Source organism: Rana temporaria, chromosome 5, assembly GCF_905171775.1.
Source record: "Rana temporaria chromosome 5, aRanTem1.1, whole genome shotgun sequence".
Lineage (NCBI taxonomy): Eukaryota > Metazoa > Chordata > Amphibia > Anura > Ranidae > Rana > Rana temporaria.
Window position 1 is genome coordinate 139,936,028 of NC_053493.1, and position 23,404 is coordinate 139,959,431.

General features: G+C 45.5%; 1 protein-coding gene across 1 annotated transcript in view; it reads right to left on the minus strand.

The window, feature by feature from the left end:
- The window catches only part of DPY19L1 (dpy-19 like C-mannosyltransferase 1), an 89,007-nt gene that overhangs the window by 43,775 nt on the left and 21,828 nt on the right, over positions 1-23,404 (minus strand). Inside the window, exons 5-8 of the mRNA XM_040353181.1 lie at positions 23,205-23,342; positions 19,767-19,887; positions 19,597-19,690; positions 10,257-10,314 (exon numbers count right to left, since the gene is read on the minus strand). Coding sequence (XP_040209115.1) covers positions 10,257-10,314; positions 19,597-19,690; positions 19,767-19,887; positions 23,205-23,342 — 411 coding nt within the window. The remainder of the gene's footprint in view (positions 1-10,256; positions 10,315-19,596; positions 19,691-19,766; positions 19,888-23,204; positions 23,343-23,404) is intronic.

Below are 23,404 nucleotides of genomic sequence, written 5' to 3' on the forward strand. Positions count from 1 at the left end.
ACGATGTACTTTGTAATGGTTCAAACGGAGCTCCCGTGAGACCTTGCAAAACAATAGATAAGTCCCAACAAGGGAAAACTTTGAGGGCTATCGGTCTATTTCGAGCAAGAGCCCTAAAAAATCTAGAAATTAAAGTTTCTTTGGATAGAGATCTTTCAAGATAAACTGAGAGAGCCGCTACCTGTGTTTTCAGGGTGCTGGCGGCTAGACCTTTCTCTATTCCTTCATGGAGAAATTCCAGAACTGAAATAGTACTCTTGATTTCGAAATTTTTGGAAGAACACCAAGAGTTAAATTTCTTCCATACTTTGAGGTAGATGGACCTAGTTACCTCTTTTCTACTTGATAGTAGAGTCTTAACTACTTTATCAGAAAGTCCTTTAGATTTTAGAAGGTCTTCTTCAGAAACCAAGCACTTAGATGTAACCTGCTTGCTTCCGGATGGCACACAGAGCCCTGTGTCAATAGATCCTTCCTGTATGGTAATCTCCAGGGAGGTTTTGTGGCCAGGTTCAAAAGTGTTGCAAACCAAGGCCTTTTTGGCCAAAAAGGAGCGATCAGGAGAAAGTTGGTGTTTTCCTCCCTGAATTTCCTTAGGACCAGAGGAATTAGTGGAAAAGGGGGAAAGGCGTAACACAGCCGGTAATTCCATGGGTGTGCTAGGGCGTCTATACCCACTGCCTGATCCATTCTGTGTAGAGAAAAGAATTTCTGAACCTTCGTATTTTGTTGACTTGCAAACAGGTCCACTTGAGGATGTCCCCACTCCTCCGATATCATATCGAACACCTCCTGGTTCAGACTCCATTCTGCTTCCACCACTCTTTTTCTGCTTAGCAGATCTGCTAGGATATTTTGTGATCCTTTCAGATGGACTGCCGATAGGGAGGCCACATTTATTTCTGCCCATAACAGGAGTTGACTGGCTAAATCCATGAGCCCTTTGCTCCTGGTTCCCCCCTTGTTTCAACACATAGATCACTGCTGTCGTATTGTCTGACAGAATCTGTACATGATGTCCCTTGACCTCCTGTTGAAAAGCGAGCAGGCCCAAATGAATGGCTTTCATTTCTCGCCAGTTTGACGATTTTTTTGCCTCTATCTTTGACCACGTGCCTTGAGCGGTTTGACCCTCCAGATGGGCTCCCCAACCCCAGGAGCTTGCGTCGGTTGTTGGACGCTTGTCCAGGGGAAAAATCCATGGGAGACCCTTCGTTAGATTGGAAGAGTCCCTCCACCACCATAGTGCTCGTTTCACTTTCACAGATAGTTTGAAACGTTTTTCGAACGGCACCTGATGTGACCAGACCTGTAAGATGTTTTCCTGGAGTGGTCTGGAGTGTAGTCTTGCCCACTGGACTGCTGGAATTGTAGCTGTGAGAAGGCCCAGAACTGACATAACTGTTCTGACTGGTACTGAAAGGTTCGTCTGGATCTGACCCACTGCTGAAAAGATTTTTTCTATCTTTTCCTGAGGTAGGAACACTTTTTGTACTACTGAGTTTAGGATGTAACCTAGAAACCTCATCTCCTGAGAAGGATCTAGATGCGATTTTTCTAGATTCAAAATCCAACCTAGACTTTTGAGATGAGTCTGTGACGTTTGGAGGTTCGTCACAAGCTGATCCCTGGAATCTGCGAAAAATAATAGGTCGTCCAGGTATGGTACGACCGAGATCCCTCTCAGTTTTAGGGGTTCCAGGGCTTCCGCCATTATTTTTGTGAAAATTCTGGGGGAAGATGACAGGCCAAATGGTAGGGCCCTGAATTGGAGATGCCAGACTGATGCTCCCAGATTGATGGCCAGGCGAAGGAATTTTTGGGAAGCTGGTGCTATTGGCACATGTAGATAGGCATCCCTTAGGTCCCGGGATGCCATGAAGCAGCCTGGAGACAACAGTTTTGTGATGGAATAAATTGTGTCCATACGGAAGTGTTTGTACCGTATTGATCTGTTCAGGATCTTTAGATTCAGAATCAACCGGTATTTGCCTGAAGGTTTTTTTACTAGAAATATATGGGAATAAAACCCCCGACCCTCCTGTTGTTTCGGGACTTGGACAATGACTTCTTGTTGAATCAGATCCTGTAAAAGGTTCATCATGGCAGAAGCCTTTTCCTGATCTTTTGGGAGGGCTGTAATGTAAAACCTGCTTGGCGGACACTCCGAGAATTCCAGTTTGTAACCTTGTGAAATGATGTTCTTTACGAAAGGACTTGTGGATATTTGACTCCACTGAGGGAGAAAGGATGACAATCTTCCCCCTACTGGAGTAGTTTTGTCATTTGTCTTTAGGGGTTTGATCTGGGGGAGATCTGAAGAGAACTCCGCCTCTTCCCCTACCCTTTTGAGGAACCCAGCGTTTTTTGTTGAAATCTTCTCTATTTTTGTAGGGTTGTTGAACAGCACGAAAATTCTTTTTAAATGCTTGTTTCTTTTTGGCTGGGAAAGCCTTCTTTTTATCGGCCGTTCTATCCAAGACTGTTTCCAGGTCTGGCCCAAAAAGAAAATCCCCTGAAAAAGGGATGCCACAAAGTTTAATCTTTGAGGCTGTATCCCCTGACCATGTCTTTAGCCAGACTGCACGCCTAGCTGAATTGACAAGTGCTGAGGATCTGGCTGCCATTTTAATTGATTCAGCTGATGCATCAGCCATGTACTTAATTGCATTAAGAATTAGAGGAAAGGACTCTAAAAGGTCTTTCCTATGGGTGCCTGCTTCAATGTGGCCCTTCAGTTTCTCTACCCAGCATTCCAGGTTTCTTGCTACCACCGTGGAAGCCATGGCTGGTTTAAGGCTGGCGGATGCGGAATCCCAAGCTTTTTTAAGGAGAGCATCTGCTCTTTTGTCCATCGCATCTTTCAAGACCCCCATGTCTTCAAAGGCCAGATCTGTCCTTCTAGAAACCTGTGAAAAAGCAGCATCCACTCTGGGTTTCTTATTCCAAACTTCGGTTTCTTTATTTTCAAAGGGAAATCTTCTCGTAAGAGATTTAGGTAGGAAGGGACCTTTTTCCGGGTAACAGTGATAGCAACCACGCTGTGTTTAAACCAACAGGAGACCTCCACCACAGATGGTACTGACTCTTACCAGAATTCAGTAAAAACTAGGCATGAAATCAAATCCAGCAGCAGCACACAGGATAATCTTCAACCAGCGGTATCCATATATTGATAATCACCTTTACAATCCAGGCGTAACTATGTTGATAATTAGACATATCAGATGTACTGTGTTATCTTCTAGTGGCTTTAGGCTGAGCATTTGATTCCTTCCGCCTGTTTCTAGAAGAGTCTAGAGTCTCGTCTAGAAACAGGCGGAAGGAATCAAATGCTCAGCCTAAAGCCACTAGAAGATAACACAGTACATCTGATATGTCTAATTATCAACATAGTTACGCCTGGATTGTAAAGGTGATTATCAATATATGGATACCGCTGGTTGAAGATTATCCTGTGTGCTGCTGCTGGATTTGATTTCATGCCTAGTTTTTACTGAATTCTGGTAAGAGTCAGTACTATCTGTGGTGGAGGTCTCCTGTTGGTTTAAACACAGCGTGGTTGCTATCACTGTTACCCAAAAAGATTCTTTTCCATCACACACCTGTGGACTGCTTCTAAACCTCTTGACCTACTTGGACTGTCAATGTGTTCATATTAATTATAGAGACATTTATGCTAACTAGGAGCTATATATAATTTGCACTTTTTCATTAATGGTGCTTATCACCATATATATAATTATTTGATTTTAGTAGTCACTGGTTTTTCACCATATTTTTTATTTATTTGAATTAGCGCGACTTCTTTTTTCTTACTATGCTTGTTTGTGCTGTATGGCACACTTAAGACGTGGCTGTTAATTTATTTTTTTGCACTATATGCTGGGTCTGCGCAACAATTTTCTCTTTTTTCTATGATCTACACATTGCTTTCTGCCAAGAGTCTCTCAGAGGGTTTTTACAGGAAGGACATTTCCTTTGGCTTGGTGGAATTGCTGGTTTAGTTTTACTAGCAGTTTTCTCCTGAAACGAGAGATTAAACTGATTTAAATCAAAAAGCTCTATTAGCTAAGCCAGAGAAAACCACTACCGTGCTGATACCACCACCAGAGTGAAAATGTCCCCTTTAAAAAGAAAGATAAAAACATAGCAACCACCAAAATTACTGCCAGATGGCCCAGCACAAGCTTCCATCAGAGCAGAGCAGGCTCCCTAGGGAGGTAACCATAATACACAAAGTAAGCCCATAAGGATCAGAATAAAGGCACCATTGTACCCCTCTTACCTGGGCCTGACCGGTGCTAACGGCGCCTGCATCCGCCATCGCTGTAGCTCTTTCCTCCATTGCAGAGAGACAGCTGTAGAGGAATTGCTGGGTTTTTGAGTTTCCCGGGCTCCGCGTCATCAATAGGAGCCGGAAACGGAAGCGCCGGTCAGAGAACCCGCCCTCTAGTCCCTGCGTTCCAGGCGCCAGGAGCCACAGGCGCCACGCCTCCACAGGAAACTCTGCGTCGCCGCCGTGACGTCACCCGCCAGACCGGGACCCGGAACCGACATGCTGGACATGTTTCTTGTAAGAAACGGTACCTGCCCGACCACCAGGGCCAAAACCTGCGGACCCCGGGCATCAGACGCGGCATCCCCTATGGATCCCTAAAGCTCCCGTGAGCAGGCGAGACCAGAGGACTCCGGAGCATCCCCCCTTAAAGGTACAGTGGGGGAGCTGGGATGGTTAGTGCACCAAAAGAAAAAACTGAGGGAAAAGCCTGTCTCCAACCTTGGAGAGAAACGCAGTTCCCTGGCTCCAACCTGATGCTTCCACCATGGCGGAGGAAACACAATAACTGAAGCCATGGTGGAAGAGGAGGGATTTAAAGCCTGTGGGTATTTCTGGATGAACAGGTTCTCTATAACATGTTACTTATTCAGGGAAAGTTTGCTCCAAAAAAATAAAAAGTTTTGGCTGCATACCAACATGATCCCTGCTTTACATTTGTCAGAACAAAAGGTGTCAGTTAAGTACTTTAAGTAAAAGTGTGAATGGTGAGTTAAGTGACATTTGGTAAAAGGGAATTGATAAGGAAGGCCAAGAGGATTACTCAAAACTGTGGAAGGAGCAAAGTGTGAACGTTAATTACTCAGAATGGTCAGAGTTGGGTAGTGGGGTCCCCCAGGGTTCTGTGCTGGGACCAATACTGTTTAATTTGTTCATAAACCTGGAGGATGGGGTAAGCAGTGCAATCTCTGCATTTGCAGACAATACTAATAAATATTTTCGTGTTCGATTAATCAATTTGTTTTATTCGATTAATCGACTAATTTCGATTAATTATAAACGCACATACATTTTTCGGATCACCACCATATATAGTCCCCCACTGTAATATCCACAGACATCTCCCCCACTGTAATATCCACAATCACCCCCACTGTAATATCCAGACATCTTCCCCACTGTAATATCCACAATCACCCCCACTGTAATATCCAGACATCTCCCCCACTGTAAAATCCACAGACATCTCCCCCACTGTAACATCCACAGACATCAACCCCACTGTAATATCCACAGACATCTCCCCCACTGTAATATCCACAATCACCCCCACTGTAATATCCACAGACATCTCCCCCACTGCAATATCCACAGACATCTCCCCCACTGTAACATCCACAGACATCTCCCCCACTGTAACATCCACAGACATCTCCCCCACTGTATAGGAATATTAGCGCACATCTCCCCCACTGTAATATCCACAGACATCTCCCCCACTGTAATATCCACAGACATCTCCCCCACTATAATATGGTCCACATCTCCCCCACTGTATAGGAAGATTAGCGCTTGCTTAGTCTTACCAGAGAAGCCGGCCGAACACGAGGAGCCGAGGCCGGGTGATGACGTCAGCGCACCGCTCTAGGCTCACCTAGGCCACAACCGGGTGGACCAAGATGGCCGCCGCTCCAGGAACTAGGTCGAAGCCACTGCCTTTTCTATGGCGGAGGCAGCAGCAGAGCTCCGCGGATCACGTGGTGTGCCGATCCGCATATGGTGACCCATTTGGATCACGGATCCTTTACGATCCCCGTTGCACCACTAGTACAGATCAAAAGAATTTTGATCCATCAAAAAAAAAAAAAAAAAAATTACGATTATTCGCAATGTTATTTTGCTTTTGGCATTGCTTAAAGTCTCTGCTGAACTGGCAGAATTTCAATCCATGTAGGGCAGCTTAACCCCCCTCCTTATCTCCATTACAGTACGGGGGGAGTTGTTTTGTAGTTTACAAAAGATCGGTTAGAAAACTGTCTGACATTTCAGATCAGATAGTTACAAGGGCACAAGATTTTTTGCCAAATCGGATCAATAGGTTTTCTTTACTTGCAAAAAAGATACTTAGCTTGAAAAAAATAAAAAAATCATAAAACGTAACCAAGGCTGCCACCGCATCGAAGGACTGACAAACTTCAATATTACATTTTTGTTCTTGGGCTAAGATGAACTTTAAAGGTTGAAATGGTATAAAATGGTATGGAAAAAGCTTTATACAAAAGAGTGGTGTTAAATTGCTGGCGGCTCTGTTGAGTGCAGGCAGAGGGCATTCTGAGAAAGTGCATTAAGACTTCAGACCTATAAATTCCTCTGAGCTTTTGTGTTACTACAAAAAAAACAAAATAGCTGCAGTTTACAAGAACCTTTCGTGGATTCACTACCCTCAAGGTTTGTGCTTGGAATGCTGCGTTTAAACCATTTTGTCTTTAATATTTAGCAATTGCAACACTGTTATTTGACTTGTAGCTGCTGTACTTTTTAGGTTGGGTACTGTGCCTTGTTTACACCTCCTGCTTTTTATTTGTCTTTCTCCCTTTTACTTCTGACTTCTATGTCCTCAAATTAACAAATTGAGTAAATTCCTACACTGTTTACTTTTTAGTTCTTACTGCCTACTTTAGGTCTTACTGCCTTTTAGCTCCTTTTGTCTATATGTCATATTATCAGGTGAATTCTATGTGTCAATTTTAGGTCTTACTGCCTTTTAGCTCCTTTTGTCTCTATGTCATATTATCAGGTGAATTCTATGTGTCAATCACAGGAAGCTGCATGACAATGGACCCCAGAAACGATCTGCTTTGGGCTTGAAACAAGACTTACTATAAAAAAAAAAAAAAAAAAAAAAAAAAAAGGGGGAGGCATGAAATGACTGGCACTTATTGTAAAACACAATCAATGTAAACGCCTCACAATTTTAGCTAATCTAGGATATTAAAAGTGCATCAATATAAAAGAAAAAAAATAAATGATGAGATATATATAATATATATATCAGTTCATCAGCGCTAAAGCAGGGTTATAAAACTGAAATTTTTTGGTTCAACCAGTGAAAAAAAAAAAAAAAAAAAAAAAAAAAGGCAGATCTCCATATTAACACGATGACGATTGTCCTCATTTGGACTTGTAAAAATCTCTCCCTGATAACAGAACAAAGAAGCAGGATTTTCTAGCATTCTGCAGCTTATATATAAAAAAGGACACTAAAGCCTCGTATACACAATCAGATTTTACGTAGACAAAGCCTCGAACTGTTGTCCGAAGGGCGTTGGGCAGGAATTTGTCTTGCATACAAAACACAATTGTCAGCCAACAAACGCAAAACGTAGTCACGTACTACGTGAAATTTCAGCTCTTGAGGGACACCCTTTGGGCACCTTCTGCTAATGTCGCGTTTGGTGAGCATTAATTCCGAGCATGTGTGTTTGTACTTTGGACTTTTGTCGAATTGACTTGTGTACACGCACTCGGAAAATCCGACAACAGACCGTTCGCAAAAAAATTAAAAGCCTGCCAGCCAACACTTGTCAGCGGAAAATCCGACAACAATTGTCCAATGGAGCATACAAAATGGTAGGATTTTCCGCCAACAGCCTGTCATCACACAATTCCCGTCATAAAATCCAATCGTGTGTACGCGGCTTAAAGCTCCGTTCACATCTCCACGTTCGGCATCGCGGCCGAAAATGCCACAATTCAAAATGGCGGGAAAACATGGGATGCCCGTGCGTTCCCTGTCACTTCCAATAGCACCCCAAACACGGCGCGATGTTGCCGCGATTCTTCGGGCAACAATCGCGGTAAAATCAGGCAAACAGAATCGTGGGATGCCCAATAGAAGTAACAGAGCTTCTTTTGGGCAACAGGCAACCTGCGATTCTGTTTGAGCGATTTTACCACGATTGTCGGCCGAATACACATAAGAAAGCAAGCACAAGGAAGCACCTCCATCTCAGTGTAATCCATAAGAATAAAGTTAAAGTAAGGAATGAAAATACTGTATATTGCACTCACTAGATATTGGTTGGTGTTAAGCATGTCATTAGTAGAAAAGAGAATATGGACAGACGCACTCCAAAAAACCTTGATGGTTGTCTCTATTAAAAAGGATGATTGCACTACAAATCACAGCAAAAAAATACAGGGATGAGCAGCTGACGCGTTTCACACTAGTGCTTAGTCATAGTTAAGCATGTCATCTTAGGAAGTGTGGTCATCTAAGGGACTGCAGAGATCGGCAGCAAGCAACTGGTAAAGGCAGATTTGCACCAGAAAGCTGCTGGATGACCGAGGGCTCCTTCTTCCCTTCAATTTGACAAAGTGGCGGTGCCCTGAAATGCGTACCCATGCCCACTGTATGTAGGGACATCATCCGAGTGGAGAGCCGATTCCTGCCGAGTTGACCTGGAACCCCTTACCTATTCTGGCAGCGTGCGCTTCAGCTCGCACCTACTGGTCTTCACGCTCGGTCAACAAGCACTTTCCAGCGTGACTTTGCCTGAAACAGCCGTTTGCTGCCAACGAATACCAGAAAGGTGAAAAAATTAAGAGCGAGATTCCTATTTTTATAAATGTTCTTTAGTAACGGGATTTCTTCGAGCTTACATTATCAGTCCAGTACATTGTACATTAAAGCTTGGAAAGTGAGCATTGCTGAATGCACAGCAGCAAGTCTGACTAAGTGGAGGAATGTCAGACCACTGCAGAGAGAATACTTTTACCCACAGAGCAGCAGTATTGCTTCTGAAGTCGAATGGAGCACAGCATTTTCTAATGGGACTGGAGCTCAATTAAGACCATAAAAGCTAAACATTTTTACAAAAATTAAAACACCAAATGCAGCATGCAAATCAGATTTAATAAATCCCCCCCCCCCCAAAAAAAATTGGATAAGTACCGTATTTTCCGACATACAAGACGACTTTTTAAACACAAGAAATTCTTCTTAAAAGTCGGGAGTCGTCTTATACGCCGCTACCTAACATGCAGACTTGCAGGCAGACCGTGGCTGTCCATTTTTCAAAAGCTGCGCCTCTTCCTCATGCTGTTCCGTGATAGGCGGAACACTCAGCTTCCCAGCAGAGCCTCTGTTCAGTGTTCGAGGACGAGAGGGCATCCGTGATAGGCGGAACACTGAACACAGTGTCTGCTGGGAAACCGAGTGTTCCGCCTATCGCAGAACAGCATGAGGAGGAGGTGCGGCTTTTGAAAAATGGACGCCCACGGTCTGACTGAGATTCTGCATGTTAGGGATAAGGTAAGGGATCGTCGAGGCATGTAATGGTGGCACGGCGAGGCACGTAATGGTGGCACAGCGAGGCACGTAATGGTGGCACAGCGAGGCACGTAATGGTGGCACAGCGAGGCACGTAATGGTGGCACAGCGAGGTGAGGCATGACTAGTAGGAAGGGGGTCGTCTTATACAGCGAGTATATCCCAAAAACAAAATTTTAGCTGAAAAATTAGGGGGTCGTCCTATACGCCTAGTCTTATACGCCGGTGATCTGACTATATGGTTCCGGCTATCGAGATGGTTCCTGTAAGGACTGCGCAGGCGCAATCCTTGCCGACGGAAATCTCTGAACCTCGGCCGGCATCCAGGGCGACATGGAATTTGAGGAAAGTGGCCAGTTGGCCTCACATCCTCGTTTCGCTCGGACGGCTCGCTTGGCCTCCTGGCTCTTTTTTTTTCTTTTAACATCCTCCAATCCACGGGGATGTTAAGGAATGAGCCTGGATGCCGGCCGAGGTTCGGAGATTTCCATCGGCAAGGATTGCGCCTGCGCGGTCCTTGCAGGAACCATCTCGATAGGGGAACCTTAACGACAAGTCACCGGCAAATACGGTAGATTTATTCAGGCGATTCGAATATATAACATTTACTGTATACTGGCATGTTTAATAATTATTTGTACATACCTCACCATGGTTATAGAAGAAGCAGATGGCTGTGACAAACCCTCCAAGTAAACTGCCACTAGAAAATGAACACACAGAAAAACGTTTATTTACCCTGGATTTTAGGGGTCCTATATAGGGTATCAGGTGTGGTATGCAGAAATCAAATTTCTGCTCTTTACATTATTGTGGTAAAAAGGACATTTTAGTGGTTTTGTACACATTATCTTTATTATAGTCAAGGCTAGAAAATAAAAGTTGTGAAAAGGAATTATTTTTTAAGTCAGATAAATATTAAATGCTGCACTTTATGTAGTATTTAATCCAGCCAATAAGTGAAGCTCTATGTCCAACATGAGCTCAGTTCAGTTCTGAAGCATAGCGGGCTGCACAATGAGTGCCAGTGGCTCTGATGGGGTATAGCGCTGGGATCAAAACCAGTCAGGGAAAGCCACAGTCCATGGCGGTTCCTACCTGCTACAGAGCACTTTAGCAGAGCCCCCTCTAACAGAATACAAGGCTTCTGCATCATGTTAAAGTGGAAGTGCCATGACATCTGTGTGAGTGATTGCAATGTTTTTCAGAATATTAATGATCGCAAACATGCGAAAGCGTCACTGTTGTGCTAATGTTTTGACCACACAAACCCAAACTAATCTTATTTTAAGATCATTCTAATAATTTGCAGTAATAATGTAATGCTGTAAGAGGCAAGAATATCTTCTAAACAGAAACATCTCTGTCATACAGCCAGCAGGGAAGAAGCTGGCAGTGAAAAAACACTTAAAAAAAGCAACAACTAATGCTGCGTACACACGATCTGGCTTTTGCCTGACCAAAAGCACATCGGAATTCCATCGGAGTAAAATAGAACATGTTCTATATTTAAGCTCCGATGGAATTCATCTGAATTTCCGATGGAATTTCTCCGATGGGGCATACACACGGTTGGAATTTCCGATGGAAAAAGTCCTTCTGACTTTTTCCATCGGAAATTCCGATTGTGTGTACGCGGCATTAGAAGAACTCCAGTTTGTCCATAAAAACAGTAGAAAGCTTATTGCTACTATACTAGTAATAGGAGCACATGCACAAACAGGTGGGCAACCCTTTGGACATTTTAGGGGCCACACTTGAGGCCCCCTATATTTTGTAAGTTGACCACCACTGCTGTAAAAGTTTCTCTTAACCAAATTTTTTTTACGGTTTACCGTTTATTCAGCTGAATGAATCATCAGAAAAATGACTCAACCATTATGGAATGGTCCAGTCCAAAGTTTTTCAGGCAGACCAGCTATAAAAATAGAAAACTACTGCTAACCCATAGTTCTCTTGGGATCCTTTTTCCCCCCATATTAAATGCTGATCTGTAATAATGTGTATAAAATAAACATATAAATAAAACCTTACTTTAAAGCTGGGTTTACACTATTGCCACAAGCGGCTTACAGCTGGGTCTGGTGCGTCCCCGCTCACCGTTTCTATTTGGCGATAAATATGAGGGAATAATAATTTTGTGTGTGTATATATATTATATATATATATATATATATATATACACACACACATATATATATATATATATGATTATTTTTGTACAGATGTCTTTAAGAATGAATATACTGTTGGCTCCTGAAGAAGTGACGAATGTCCATGAAACGCATCAGGCCACAAGAAATCAGTATACTGTGATGGGATACTATACACCGGGCCATCACTAAATGGCGGCCCACGTCCGGCCCGAGCTGCTGCTCTTCACGGACCGCAGCGATCGCGCCATGTCCTCCGCTATCATGAGTAGAGGAGTGGACGGCGGGAGGCGGGACAATTCTGGACTGGGGGCTAGACCAGAGGTAGGTGCCTGTCACGTTATTCAGGATATGATTGGCTGCTAGGAGACAATCCTAGCAGCCAATCACCAGTTCACAGAAAATTCAACCCGCCAGCTCCCGCACCCCTCCCAGTGCTGCTGTGCCTTCGGTTCACGATTGTCCTGCCTACTGCTCTACGCTCTGTGAAAGGTAGGAGTGGAGAGGGAAGGGAGGAAAATATATGGAAATGTGATGGATGGGGTGTGGGGGGCAGTGCTGTGTGTGTGTGGGGGGGGGGGCAATGCTGTGTGTGGGGGGGGCAATGCTGTGTGGGGACAGTGCTGTGTGTGTGTGTGTGTGGGGGGCAGTGCTGTGTGTGTGGGGGCAGTGCTGTGTGGGGGTGGGGGGGGTAGTGCTGTGTAGGGGGGGGGGGGTGTGATAGGGCAATACTGTGTGGGGGGATATGTGATGGGGAAATACTGTGTGGGGGGGGTATGTGATGGGGGTCATGTAAGGGGGGCAATAATGTGTGGGGGGATATGTGAAGGGGGGCAATAATGTGTGGGGGGGATGTGAAGGGGGGCAATATGTGAAGGGGGGAAATAATGTGTGGGGGGATATGTGAAGGTGCATTACTGTGTGGGGGTATATGTGAAAGGGAGCAATACTGTGTGGGGGGGGACATGTGAAGGGGGGTAATACTGTGTGGGGGGATATGTGAAGGGGGGGGGGGGCGTTACTGTGTGAGGGATATGTGAAGGGGGGCATTACTGTGTGGGGGGATATGTGAAGGGGGGCATTACTGTGTGGGGGGATATGTGAAGGGGGTAATACTGTGTGGGGGGATATGTGAAGGGGGACAGTGCTGTATTGAGGAAGATGTGAAGGGGACAAGCAGCTGTGCACAAAATGAGGTGCTGCACAGAAAACGTGACTCCTAAATGCACTGAAATGCAAGGTGCAATTTCCCACACATGTAAATTGCATGGTACAAACTCATCATGCAGTTTCCATGCGGCTGCATTTTTAAAAAGATGCCAGGACCTTTTCCCAGCAGAAAACTCAGGCACAGCAACCCATTCAAACAAATTGTGTGTCGCGCCTGGGCTGTGATGTAAAGAATCGGAGTAATTGCACAAAACTGCGATTCGGACCTCAGCTGAAAGAAAATTTTAATAATCGGACCTCCGTGAATTTTAATTCAATACCCCTGCTATACACTGTTCAGTCACTACCATGCTTTTAATGTTTGTTTTGTATTATGGTGTTGTATGGCATTTTGTACAAAGAAGAGTATTTTATTCATCTTGACTTAAAAAAAAAAAAAAGAAGGAGGAAAAAAAGATTAGCATTTTATTGTAAATGATGCGCCTCAATAGACCCACTTTCTTTATCGTACATCACGGGACACAGAGCAGCATAGCCATTACATATGGGTTATATAGTGTACCTTCAGGTGATGGACACTGGCACTCTCCGACAGGAAGTTCCCTCCCTATATAACCCCCACCCATAGTGGGAGTACCTCAGTTTTTTCGCCAGTGTCTTAGGTGTTGGTGCACGTTGAAGGTTGTGCCTGCAGTTTGTCCTTGGGACCAGGGCCAGCCGACCGGATCCGTCCAAGGTGCTTCATAGCCAAAGTGGACGGTACCCGGGCCCCAATTCGTGGATGGGGTTTTGCCTATAATGCCTCTCCTTGGAGGGCTGGACTCTGGGTTCCAGGACTGGGTTTTTTAACCTATGAATACCTGCTGCCAGTAGTGCTGTATAGGTCCAGGTGTGTGGTGTTCCTGACTTGGACCCCGGTCCCTGAAGGTCTATGACCATACCCACGGTGAAGGGGGAAGATTGGGCCTCTTGCATGAGCAATACCCTGCGGCGTGGAAAGGTAAGCGGGGGGCCTACGGAACTTGGTTTGTCAGTGGGCTCCCCACAGGGGACTCTGGGGAAAAGCCTTTTTTATGCCTCTGTGCATGGGCTAAAAGAGAAACCACAAAGTCTGCATGACTGGATGGCTCAAACACCCAGGTATACTGTTCCTCTGGCTGGGCTAATAGACTGCTGCTGCTGCTACAAGGTGTTTTGCTCCATGAAATGTAAAAGGGAGCATGTCAGGTTTAAATTACTTACTTCCTGATGTCTGTGTGTCTCCAGCAGCTCCCGGGCTCCTCTCCCCACATGGATTCTGCTTCCTGCTTCCTGAGAGCGGCGTCGGGAGCGCGCGCGCGCTGTTATAGGCGCCGACGCTGCGTGGAGGGGCGGGGGACGCCCAGGGAGTTCCCTCCCCTCTGTACATCAGAGGGAAAAACTCTATTTAGCCTGTCAGTTTGCTGAAGGCTGTGAAGGGACACGGAGCAGCGATGCTGAGCTGAGCAGGATAGGTTTGCCTATGTTATGCTGACACAGTGACACCTAGTGGCCGTTTTTTTGTACACACCTTGCTAAAGAGCTGTTTAAGCTCATATTTTCTCTGAAAAGCCGGTGTACTAAGTAGCAGTCAGAGTACTTAGTATTTGGTACTCTCTTAGCCCAGCATTAAGGGAAGCAATATTAGGATATGATTAAGCCCTTGGGGCTCAATATTGCTATCTCTTGTTAGGTTTTGGGAAGTTTAGTTTCTGTCTAACATTACCCTAGCCTAAATTTTTTTCCTCATTTATTTAAATGTGTGTTTTTCTCCAGCTATTACAGTTAGTTGTATATTAGCGGAGTATCTCAGATTTGTTATTATGGCTCCTAAGGGTGCAGGGAACGCTAAAAATGCTAAAGGTGTTAAAAAGCCGAAGGGTTCCCCATCGGGCTCGGAGGATATTTCCCAGAATCCACCTGCCCCTACCTCCCCGGAGGATCCGGAGGTTGCTGCCCTGGGTGAGCCATCGGGGTTGCTAGGTGCTATGGCGGGCCCTATTCAACCAACTCCTTCCTATGTCACGGAAGAGATGTTAGCCTCCACCTTGGGTGGATTTGAAAAGAGGATGGCCGCTCTTATTACGGCCTCTTTATCCGGGAAGAAGCGGGCTAGGTCCCCGTCTCCCAGGTTTGAATCTCCTGAGGAAGATGTCCTTTCCACTGAGGAATTGGAAGATACAGGAGACCAGGCTGAGGATCATCTGGACCATTTGGGTTCTGAAGATTCTACTATAGAAGAACCTTTTTCAGCTTCTCACGCAGAAAAATTGTGGGTTCAGTCCTTAACGGATATGGTGCGGTCAGCTTTTAAAATGCCTTTGCCTCAGCCTCTGGCCTCCGCTGTGTCCTCATTGGGCTCCCTAAAAGCGCCCCAAGCCAACCTGGTGTTCCCGGTCCATCCTTTTGTTAAAGGACCTGATATTTCAGGACTGGGTTAAGCCAGACAGGATTTTTTTTTTGCCTCCTAAAAGGTTCGCAGTTATGTACCCTTTAGAGGAGGAGTTTTCAAAAAAAATGGGCTGTCCCCACTGTTGACGCAGCCATATCATGTGTCAATAAAGCTTTAACATGTCCAGTGGACAATATTCACATGTTCAAAGATCCTGTGGATAAAAGGCTTGAGACCTTACTAAAGGCATCCTTTTCCACAGCGGGGGCAGTGGTCCAGCCAGCTGTAGCTGCCATTGGCGTCTGCCAGGCTTTAAAAGACCAGGCCAAGCAGGCCCTAAAGGACCTCCCGGCTCAACAGGCTCAGGACTTAGCCGATCTACCTAGAGCCTTATGTTTCGCGGTAGACGCTATCAAGGATTCAATCCAACAGGCGTCCCGCCTATCCCTGTATTTGGTCCACATGAGAAGATTACTTTGGTTAAAGAACTGGTCTGCAGAAACCCCCTGCAAAAAACTCCTTACAGGATTCTCCTTTCAAGGAGAGAGATTGTTTGGAGAAGATCTTGACAAATATATTCAAAAGATCTCTAGTGGTAAGAGCACCCTTTTGCCGGTTAAGAAAAGGTTCCGAGGTCCCTCTTTTAAGCGCCCAACCTCTCCAGTTCCAGGGCCCTCATTCTCTAGGCAGTATCGACGGCCTCCTGGACGCGCAGCTGCAAACAGGCCCCAGGGGCAAGCTGCAGGGAACAAGAGACCGTGGAACCGTAAGCCGGTTAAGGCTGCCCCTAAGGCAGCCTTGTGAAGGGGCGCCCCCACTCTCTCGAGTGGGGGGAAGACTCCGGTTGTTCTCGGAGTTGTGGGGGGCCCAAGTTACCGACCAATGGGTTCTGTCCTCAGTAACTCAGGGGTACAAGCTGGAGTTTCGGGAGTTCCCCCCTCCTCACTTTCAAATGTCAAGACTTCCAGGCGACCCTCAGAGACAGGCATCGCTTCTGTCCGCCCTAGAGCGACTCCTATCTCAAGGAGTGATTATGGAAGTACCAGCAGGGGAGCAAGGACAAGGGTTTTACTCAAACCTCTTCGTTGTCCCGAAGCCAAACGGCGACGTCAGGCCTATTCTGGACCTAAAGTTATTAAACCGCTTTTTAAGAGTCCGGTCTTTTCGAATGGAGTCCATTCGTTCGGTGGTGGCCGCCCTCCAAGGAAAGGAGTTCTTGGCCTCCATCGATATAAAGGACGCATACCTGCACGTTCCGATTTTCCCAGGCCATTACAGGTATCTGCGTTTTGCCCTAAACTATCGGCATTATCAGTTCGTGGCTCTTCCGTTCGGACTAGCCACGGCCCCTCGGGTTTTTACGAAGATCCTGGCCCCCGTATTAGCCATCCTAAGGGAACAGGGCATTCTGATCATGGCCTACCTAGACGATCTTCTGGTAGTCGACCACTCAGCGGCCGGTCTAAATCGGGCAGTGTTGCTAGCAGTAAACTGCCTAGAGTCCCTGGGTTGGGTTCTAAACCGGGACAAATCGGCTTTACAGCCCACAAGAAGGTTGGAGTATCTAGGTCTGATTTTAGATACAAGACAACAACGGATCTTCCTGCCCCAGTCCAGAGTGGACTCGATAAGGGAGTTAATCCACATAGTCCTAAGCAGCACAAGGCCATCTATACGCCTCTGCATGCGCCTGTTGGGAAAGCTAGTGGCCACCTTCGAGGCAGTGCCCTATGCCCAGATCCATTCTCGGAGGCTACAGAGAGCAATTCTCGCGGCCTGGGACAAAAGACTCCAGGCCTTGGATCTTCCCATTTCCCTTCCCTATGCGGTAAGGCAGAGCCTGTGTTGGTGGCTAGTCACAAAAAATCTTCTGAAAGGAAGATCGTTCAATCCCCCCTCATGGAGGATAGTAACCACGGACGCCAGCCTATCAGGTTGGGGTGCAGTCCTAGACGATTTAACCCTACAGGGGAAATGGTCAAGGGCAGAATCAGCCCTACCCATAAATGTCTTAGAGATCCGAGCAGCTCGGTTGGCTCTTTTGGGCTGGACGGAGGTTCTGCAGGGCTCCCCAGTAAGGGTACAATCCGACAATGCCACTGCCGTAGCTTATATAAACCACCAGGGTGGCACCAGGAGTCAGGCAGCCCAAAGGGAGGTAGATCGGATCTTTTCATGGGCAGAAGCCCATGTCCCCTGCATCTCAGCTATCTTTATCCCCGGGGTGGACAATTGGCAAGCGGACTTCCTCAGCCGTCAACAGATGTCCCCAGGGGAGTGGTCCCTCCATCCCGAAGTGTTCCAGGTCATTTGCCGGAAGTGGGGTACTCCGGAGGTGGACATTATGGCGTCCAGATTCAATGCCAAAGTAGCAAACTTTGTCTCTCGAACGAGGGATCCATTGGCCTGCGGGACAGATGCCTTGGTGTGTCCTTGGCATCAGTTTGCGCTAATCTATGCCTTCCCTCCAATACGGATGCTACCCCGTCTTCTTCACAGAATTCAAAGGGAACGCAAGCCAGCGATTCTAGTGGCCCCAGCGTGGCCCCGAAGACCTTGGTACTCCTTGATAAAAAGGATGACCGTAGAGGAGCCTTGGGTCCTCCCTCTACGTCCGGACCTCCTCTCACAAGGGCCATTCTGCCACCCTGCCTTACAGGCCCTAAATTTAACGGCCTGGCGGCTGAGTCCCTGATTCTCAGAAACAGAGGCCTTTCAGGGCAGGTCGTTTCTACCCTTATAAACGCAAGAAAACCAGTTTCCAGGTTAATATACTATAGGGTGTGGAAGGCCTATATTACCTGGTGTGAAACCAGGAAATGGGATCCCCGCAAATATACTATTGGGAGAATCCTGGAGTTTTTACAGTTGGGAGTGGAAAAAGGTTTGGTGGTCGGCACAATCAAGGGGCAGGTGTCTGCCTTGTCGGTCTTCTTCCAGAGATCGTTGGCTGCCCATTCCTTAATGAAATCCTTTTTACAAGGTGTTATTCGGGTGAATCCCCCGATTAAAGCTCCCCTGTATCCTTGGGATCTAAATTTGGTTCTATCGGCCTTGCAAAGGCAGCCCTTTGAGCCCTTGTCCGTGATTCCTTTGGTCCTTTTGACTAGGAAACTAGTGTTTCTGGTGGCCATGGCATCCGCCAGAAGGGTGTCGGAGTTGGCAGCCTTGTCATGTAAGGCACCTTATTTATTATTGCATAAGGACAGGGTCGTTTTGCGGCCGCTTCCGTCCTTCCTGCCTAAGGTGGTATCAAATTTTCACCTTAATCAAGATGTGATTCTTCCATCATTTTTTCCAAAGCCTTCTTCTAAGGAAGAGAGGTTACTACATTCCTTGGATGTAGTTAGAGCTGTAAAGATTTACTTGGAAGCTACAGCCCAGATTCGTAAGACGGACGTCTTATTCATTCTGCCGGAAGGGCCCAAGAAGGGCCAGGCAGCGTCTAAGGCCACTATTGCTAAGTGGATTAGGCAGACGATTATTCAGGCCTATGGCCTGAAGGGGAAGAGTCCACCCTTATCGGTTAAGGCTCATTCCACTAGAGCTATAAGTGCCTCTTGGGCAGCGTATCACCAGGTCCCTATGGCTCAGGTCTGCAGGGCAGCAACCTGGTCATCTGTCCACACATTTGCAAAATTTTATCAAATGGACGTTAGGAGGAACGCTGATTCAGCCTTTGGGCAGGCGGTACTGCGGGCCGCAGTTTAATCTCCTCTTGTCCGGTGGCACCTCTTGTTTGTTTTTTTCTGGTTGTCTCCCTCCCCTCATGGAGCATTGCTTGGGGACATCCCATATGTAATGGCTATGCTGCTCTGTGTCCCGTGATGTACGATAAAGAAAAAGGGATTTTTGTTAACAGCTTACCTGTAAAATCCTTTTCTTGTAGTACATCACGGGACACAGAGCTCCCACCCCTCTTATGGGGAATTTTGGGATGCATATTGCTTGCTACAAAACTGAGGTACTCCCACTATGGGTGGGGGTTATATAGGGAGGGAACTTCCTGTCGGAGAGTGCCAGTGTCCATCACCTGAAGGTACACTATATAACCCATATGTAATGGCTATGCTGCTCTGTGTCCCGTGATGTACTACAAGAAAAGGATTTTACAGGTAAGCTGTTAACAAAAATCCCTTTTTTAAAACAATGTTTTTCTTTTTGTCCTGCTATAGGAGTTTCACTTTATATAAGTTTTACTCGGTGGTATACTACAGTTTTTACACTAATAATTCTGTGGTGAATTGCTTACCTTAAATATGTCCCATAAATATAAAACAACGACATCATTAGTCCATTTAAAAGGAATATAAAGGTGACATAAAAGTGGGCAGGATCACCAAGACCTGAAGAAGGAAAACAATAAAAATGACTCTCAGGAGTGAAAAGAACATTTCTAGCCAAAATGTCATCTTCAGTTACCTTCACAGCTTTCAACGGGACTGAGATCATCTCCTCGATTAACTGTCCAGCAGAGTTTTGTTTCAATGCCAACAAATTTCATTGTTGTGGTATAAATACGGAACCAGCTGGCCAAGATCACCTGCATTGAGAAAAGGATTTGATGCTATTGGCAACAAGATTGTAAATGCAAATGTTTCTGTTTAATAAGAATAAACTGAAAAGGTGGGAAAATCTCCAACTGTGCAAAAATACTAAAATCTAAGAATTATTCCTTTCTGTAGCTATGCAACACAGAAGAAAGAAGGTTGAGAAATAAAACCTTATTTATACTTTGCACTATGGCCCAGATTCACAAAGACTTACGACGGCGTATCTCCAGATACGCTGTCGTAAGTCCGAATGGCCGCCGACGTATCAATGCGCCCGAATCATAGAATCAGTTACGCATAGATTTGGCCAAGATACGAGCGGCGTAAGTCTCCTATGCCGTCGTATCTTGGGTTGCAATAATTACGCTGGCCGCTAGGTGGCGCTTTCTTTGATTTCCGCGTTGAATATGTAAATGAGCAAGATACGCCAATTCACGAACCTACGTACGCCCGTCACAATTAGTTATGCCGTTTACGTAAGACATACGCCGGCGTAAAGATAAAGCTGGTCTCTTGGTGGCGCAGCCCATGCAAAGTATGGACGTCAAAACAAGCGTATCTTTTTACGTCGTTTGCGTAAGTCGTACGTGAATAGGGCATAATCACGTCACAGGCATTGAGCCGACATACCTTTGGGCGTAAATACGACGTGATACTGAGCATGCGCACGCATGCGCCGTTCGTTCGGCCATGCATCTACATGGGGTCAAGCCTCATTTAAATACAACACGCCCCCTACCAGCCTACGCCGGCCCATTTACGCTACGCCGCCATAACTTAGAACGCAAGTGCTTTGTGAATACAGCACTTACCTCTCTAAGTTGCGGCAGCGTAGCATAAATACGGTACGGTACGCCCGCGCAACGTAGATCGGCCATACGTGAATCTAGGCCTATATGTCTATCCTACATTCCCATAGTGGACCTGCATAAAGAATATAAAGAGAGTCATATAAATTCACTGCTGGATCTCTAAAATCCTGTTCAGACAATTTGAAAGTAAGAATTTGCATATGGCCAAGCATGACCCTCAGCCCCCATGTGAAACTTCTCCAGCCTTGCTATTCACCTCTCAGGCACAGAGCATAGCACTAATCCCGCACACACACGATCGGAATCTCCGACAAGAAAACCGTGGATTTTTTCTGATGGAATGTTGGTTCAAACTTGTGTTGCATACACACGGTCACACAAATCTTGGCGGAAATTCCGAACGTCAAGAACGCGGTGACGTACAACGAGGCGAGATCAATGAAGTTCAATAGGCAGTTCGGCTCTTCTGCTTGATTCTGAGCATGCGTGTGTTTTTTTGCGTGTCGCAATTGCATACAGACGAGTGGATTTTCCGATAGGAACTTTTTTCGACGGAAAAATAGAGAACCTGCTCTCGATCTTTTGTTGCCAGAAATTCCAACAGCAAAAGTCCAATGGAGCATACACACGGTCGGAATTTCTGACCAAAAGCTCACATCTGACTTTTCTTGGCGGAATTTCCGATCGTGTGTACGCGGCATGAGAGATGGAAACACTACATAGAAGTATCAAACTGTAAGAAGGGATGCAGCAGCAAGGGATTCCTACGTCGCAGCAGCCGTTTTTATTTGAATCCTTTATATATATATTCACATGACTATTTAAAAAAGATTTTACTAATTAAAAAAACCTTCATATCCTTAAAACTATATATCTGTGGCTATATTTATCTAAAAAAAAAAAAAAAAAAAAAAAAATAAAAAAAAAAAAAAAAAAGCAGGCTGTTCCCCTTTCGGTGATTTAATCCAGGAAGTCAGTGGTTTCTTATAATAAGCCCCAGTTTACAAGTACACAGGCAATGAAAGACATCAGCAGTAACAAACACTTACAGACTGCCCATTGGCTGATCAAAAAAGAATTAAAAAAATAAAACAAAAATAATTTATGGCCCCCTTAACCACTTCAATACAGGGCATGTTCACTCCCTTCCTGCCCAGGCCAATTTTCAGCTTTCAGCGCTGTCACACTTGGAATGACAATTACACGGTCATACAACCCTGTACCCAAATTAAAGCTTAGAGTTTTATTTTGGTAGTATTTAATCACCATTGGACTTTTTATTTATTGGTAAAAAAAAGGGCAAAAAAAAATAGAAGTTGTAAATAAGTCATTTTTACCTTCACTGATGTGTGCTAATGAGGCTGCAGTGATGGACACAAATGAAGCGGCACTAAAGGGCACTGATTAGGTGGCACTGATGAGGAGGCATTAATTTGCCGCACTGATTGGTAGATTGGCATCACTTGCTGGGCACTGTTGGGGCTGCACTGTCATCAAAGCACTGATGATCAGTGCTCTGATTACCTGTAAAGTCTCCCCTGCAAGGAGATGCCGCTGATCGGCTCTCCTCCCCTCATACTCCGTCAGTGTGAGGCAAAGAAAGCATATAAATGGCATTTCCACATTTACATGTGATAGGACACAGCCGATCACATGGGTAGAGAGCAGCGTCATCGGCTATTTTTTTTTTTTCACAATAAAGTGTCATCGGCTCTTTACCGAGATCGCCCTCTGTCCTAGGGACACAGGATTCCTGCAATCGCCATGCTGCGGAGAGGGAATCTGGCCTGCTGTCATTTCCCTATATGGCAGGTGAAGGTTAAAGTGGTATTAAAAAGGTTCTTTTTTTTTTTTAACCACTTAAGGACCGCCTCCTGCACATATACGTCGGCAGAATGGCACGGCTGGGCACAAGCACGTACAGGTACGTCCTCTTTAAGTGCCCACCAGTGGGTCGCGGGCCTGTGACCGCGGGACCCGATCGCCACTGGAGTCCCGCAATCGGTCCCCGGAGCTGACAAATGGGGAGAGCTGTGTGTAAAACACAGCTTCCCCGTTCTTTACTGTGGCGCCGTCATTGATTGTGCGTTTCCTTTTATAGGGAAACACAATCAATATATTTTATATATATATTTTGGGGGGGATATTAATTATAGCAAAAAGTAAAAAATATAGCATTTTTTTCAAAATTGTCGCTCTATTTTTGTTTATAGCGCAAAATATAAAAAATAAATAAAATAAAACGCAGAGGTGATCAAATACCACCAAAAGAAAGCTCTATTTGTGGGGAAAAAAGGACGCCCAATTTTGTTTGGGAGCAACGTCGCACGACCGCGCAATTGTCAGTTAAAGCGACGCAGTGCCGAATCGCAAAAACTGGCCAGGTCCTTTAGCTGCCTAAAGGTCCGGGTCTTAAGTGGTTAAATAAACACACACACACACACACACACACACACACACACACACACACACACACACACACACACATTTCTTACCTCTGGATACAGATTAAATCTTTGCAAAGTATTTATAACACTGGGATATTCTGTAACATTATCATTCATGATATGATGCAATCCCGAAAAATATGACGGAGCTTTAATGACGGATTTGAAGTAAGAATAATACAGGCCCTGTGGAAACAATTAAAAATTATGTATGGACCTTACAAACAATGTCACAAAGTAAAAGCCAT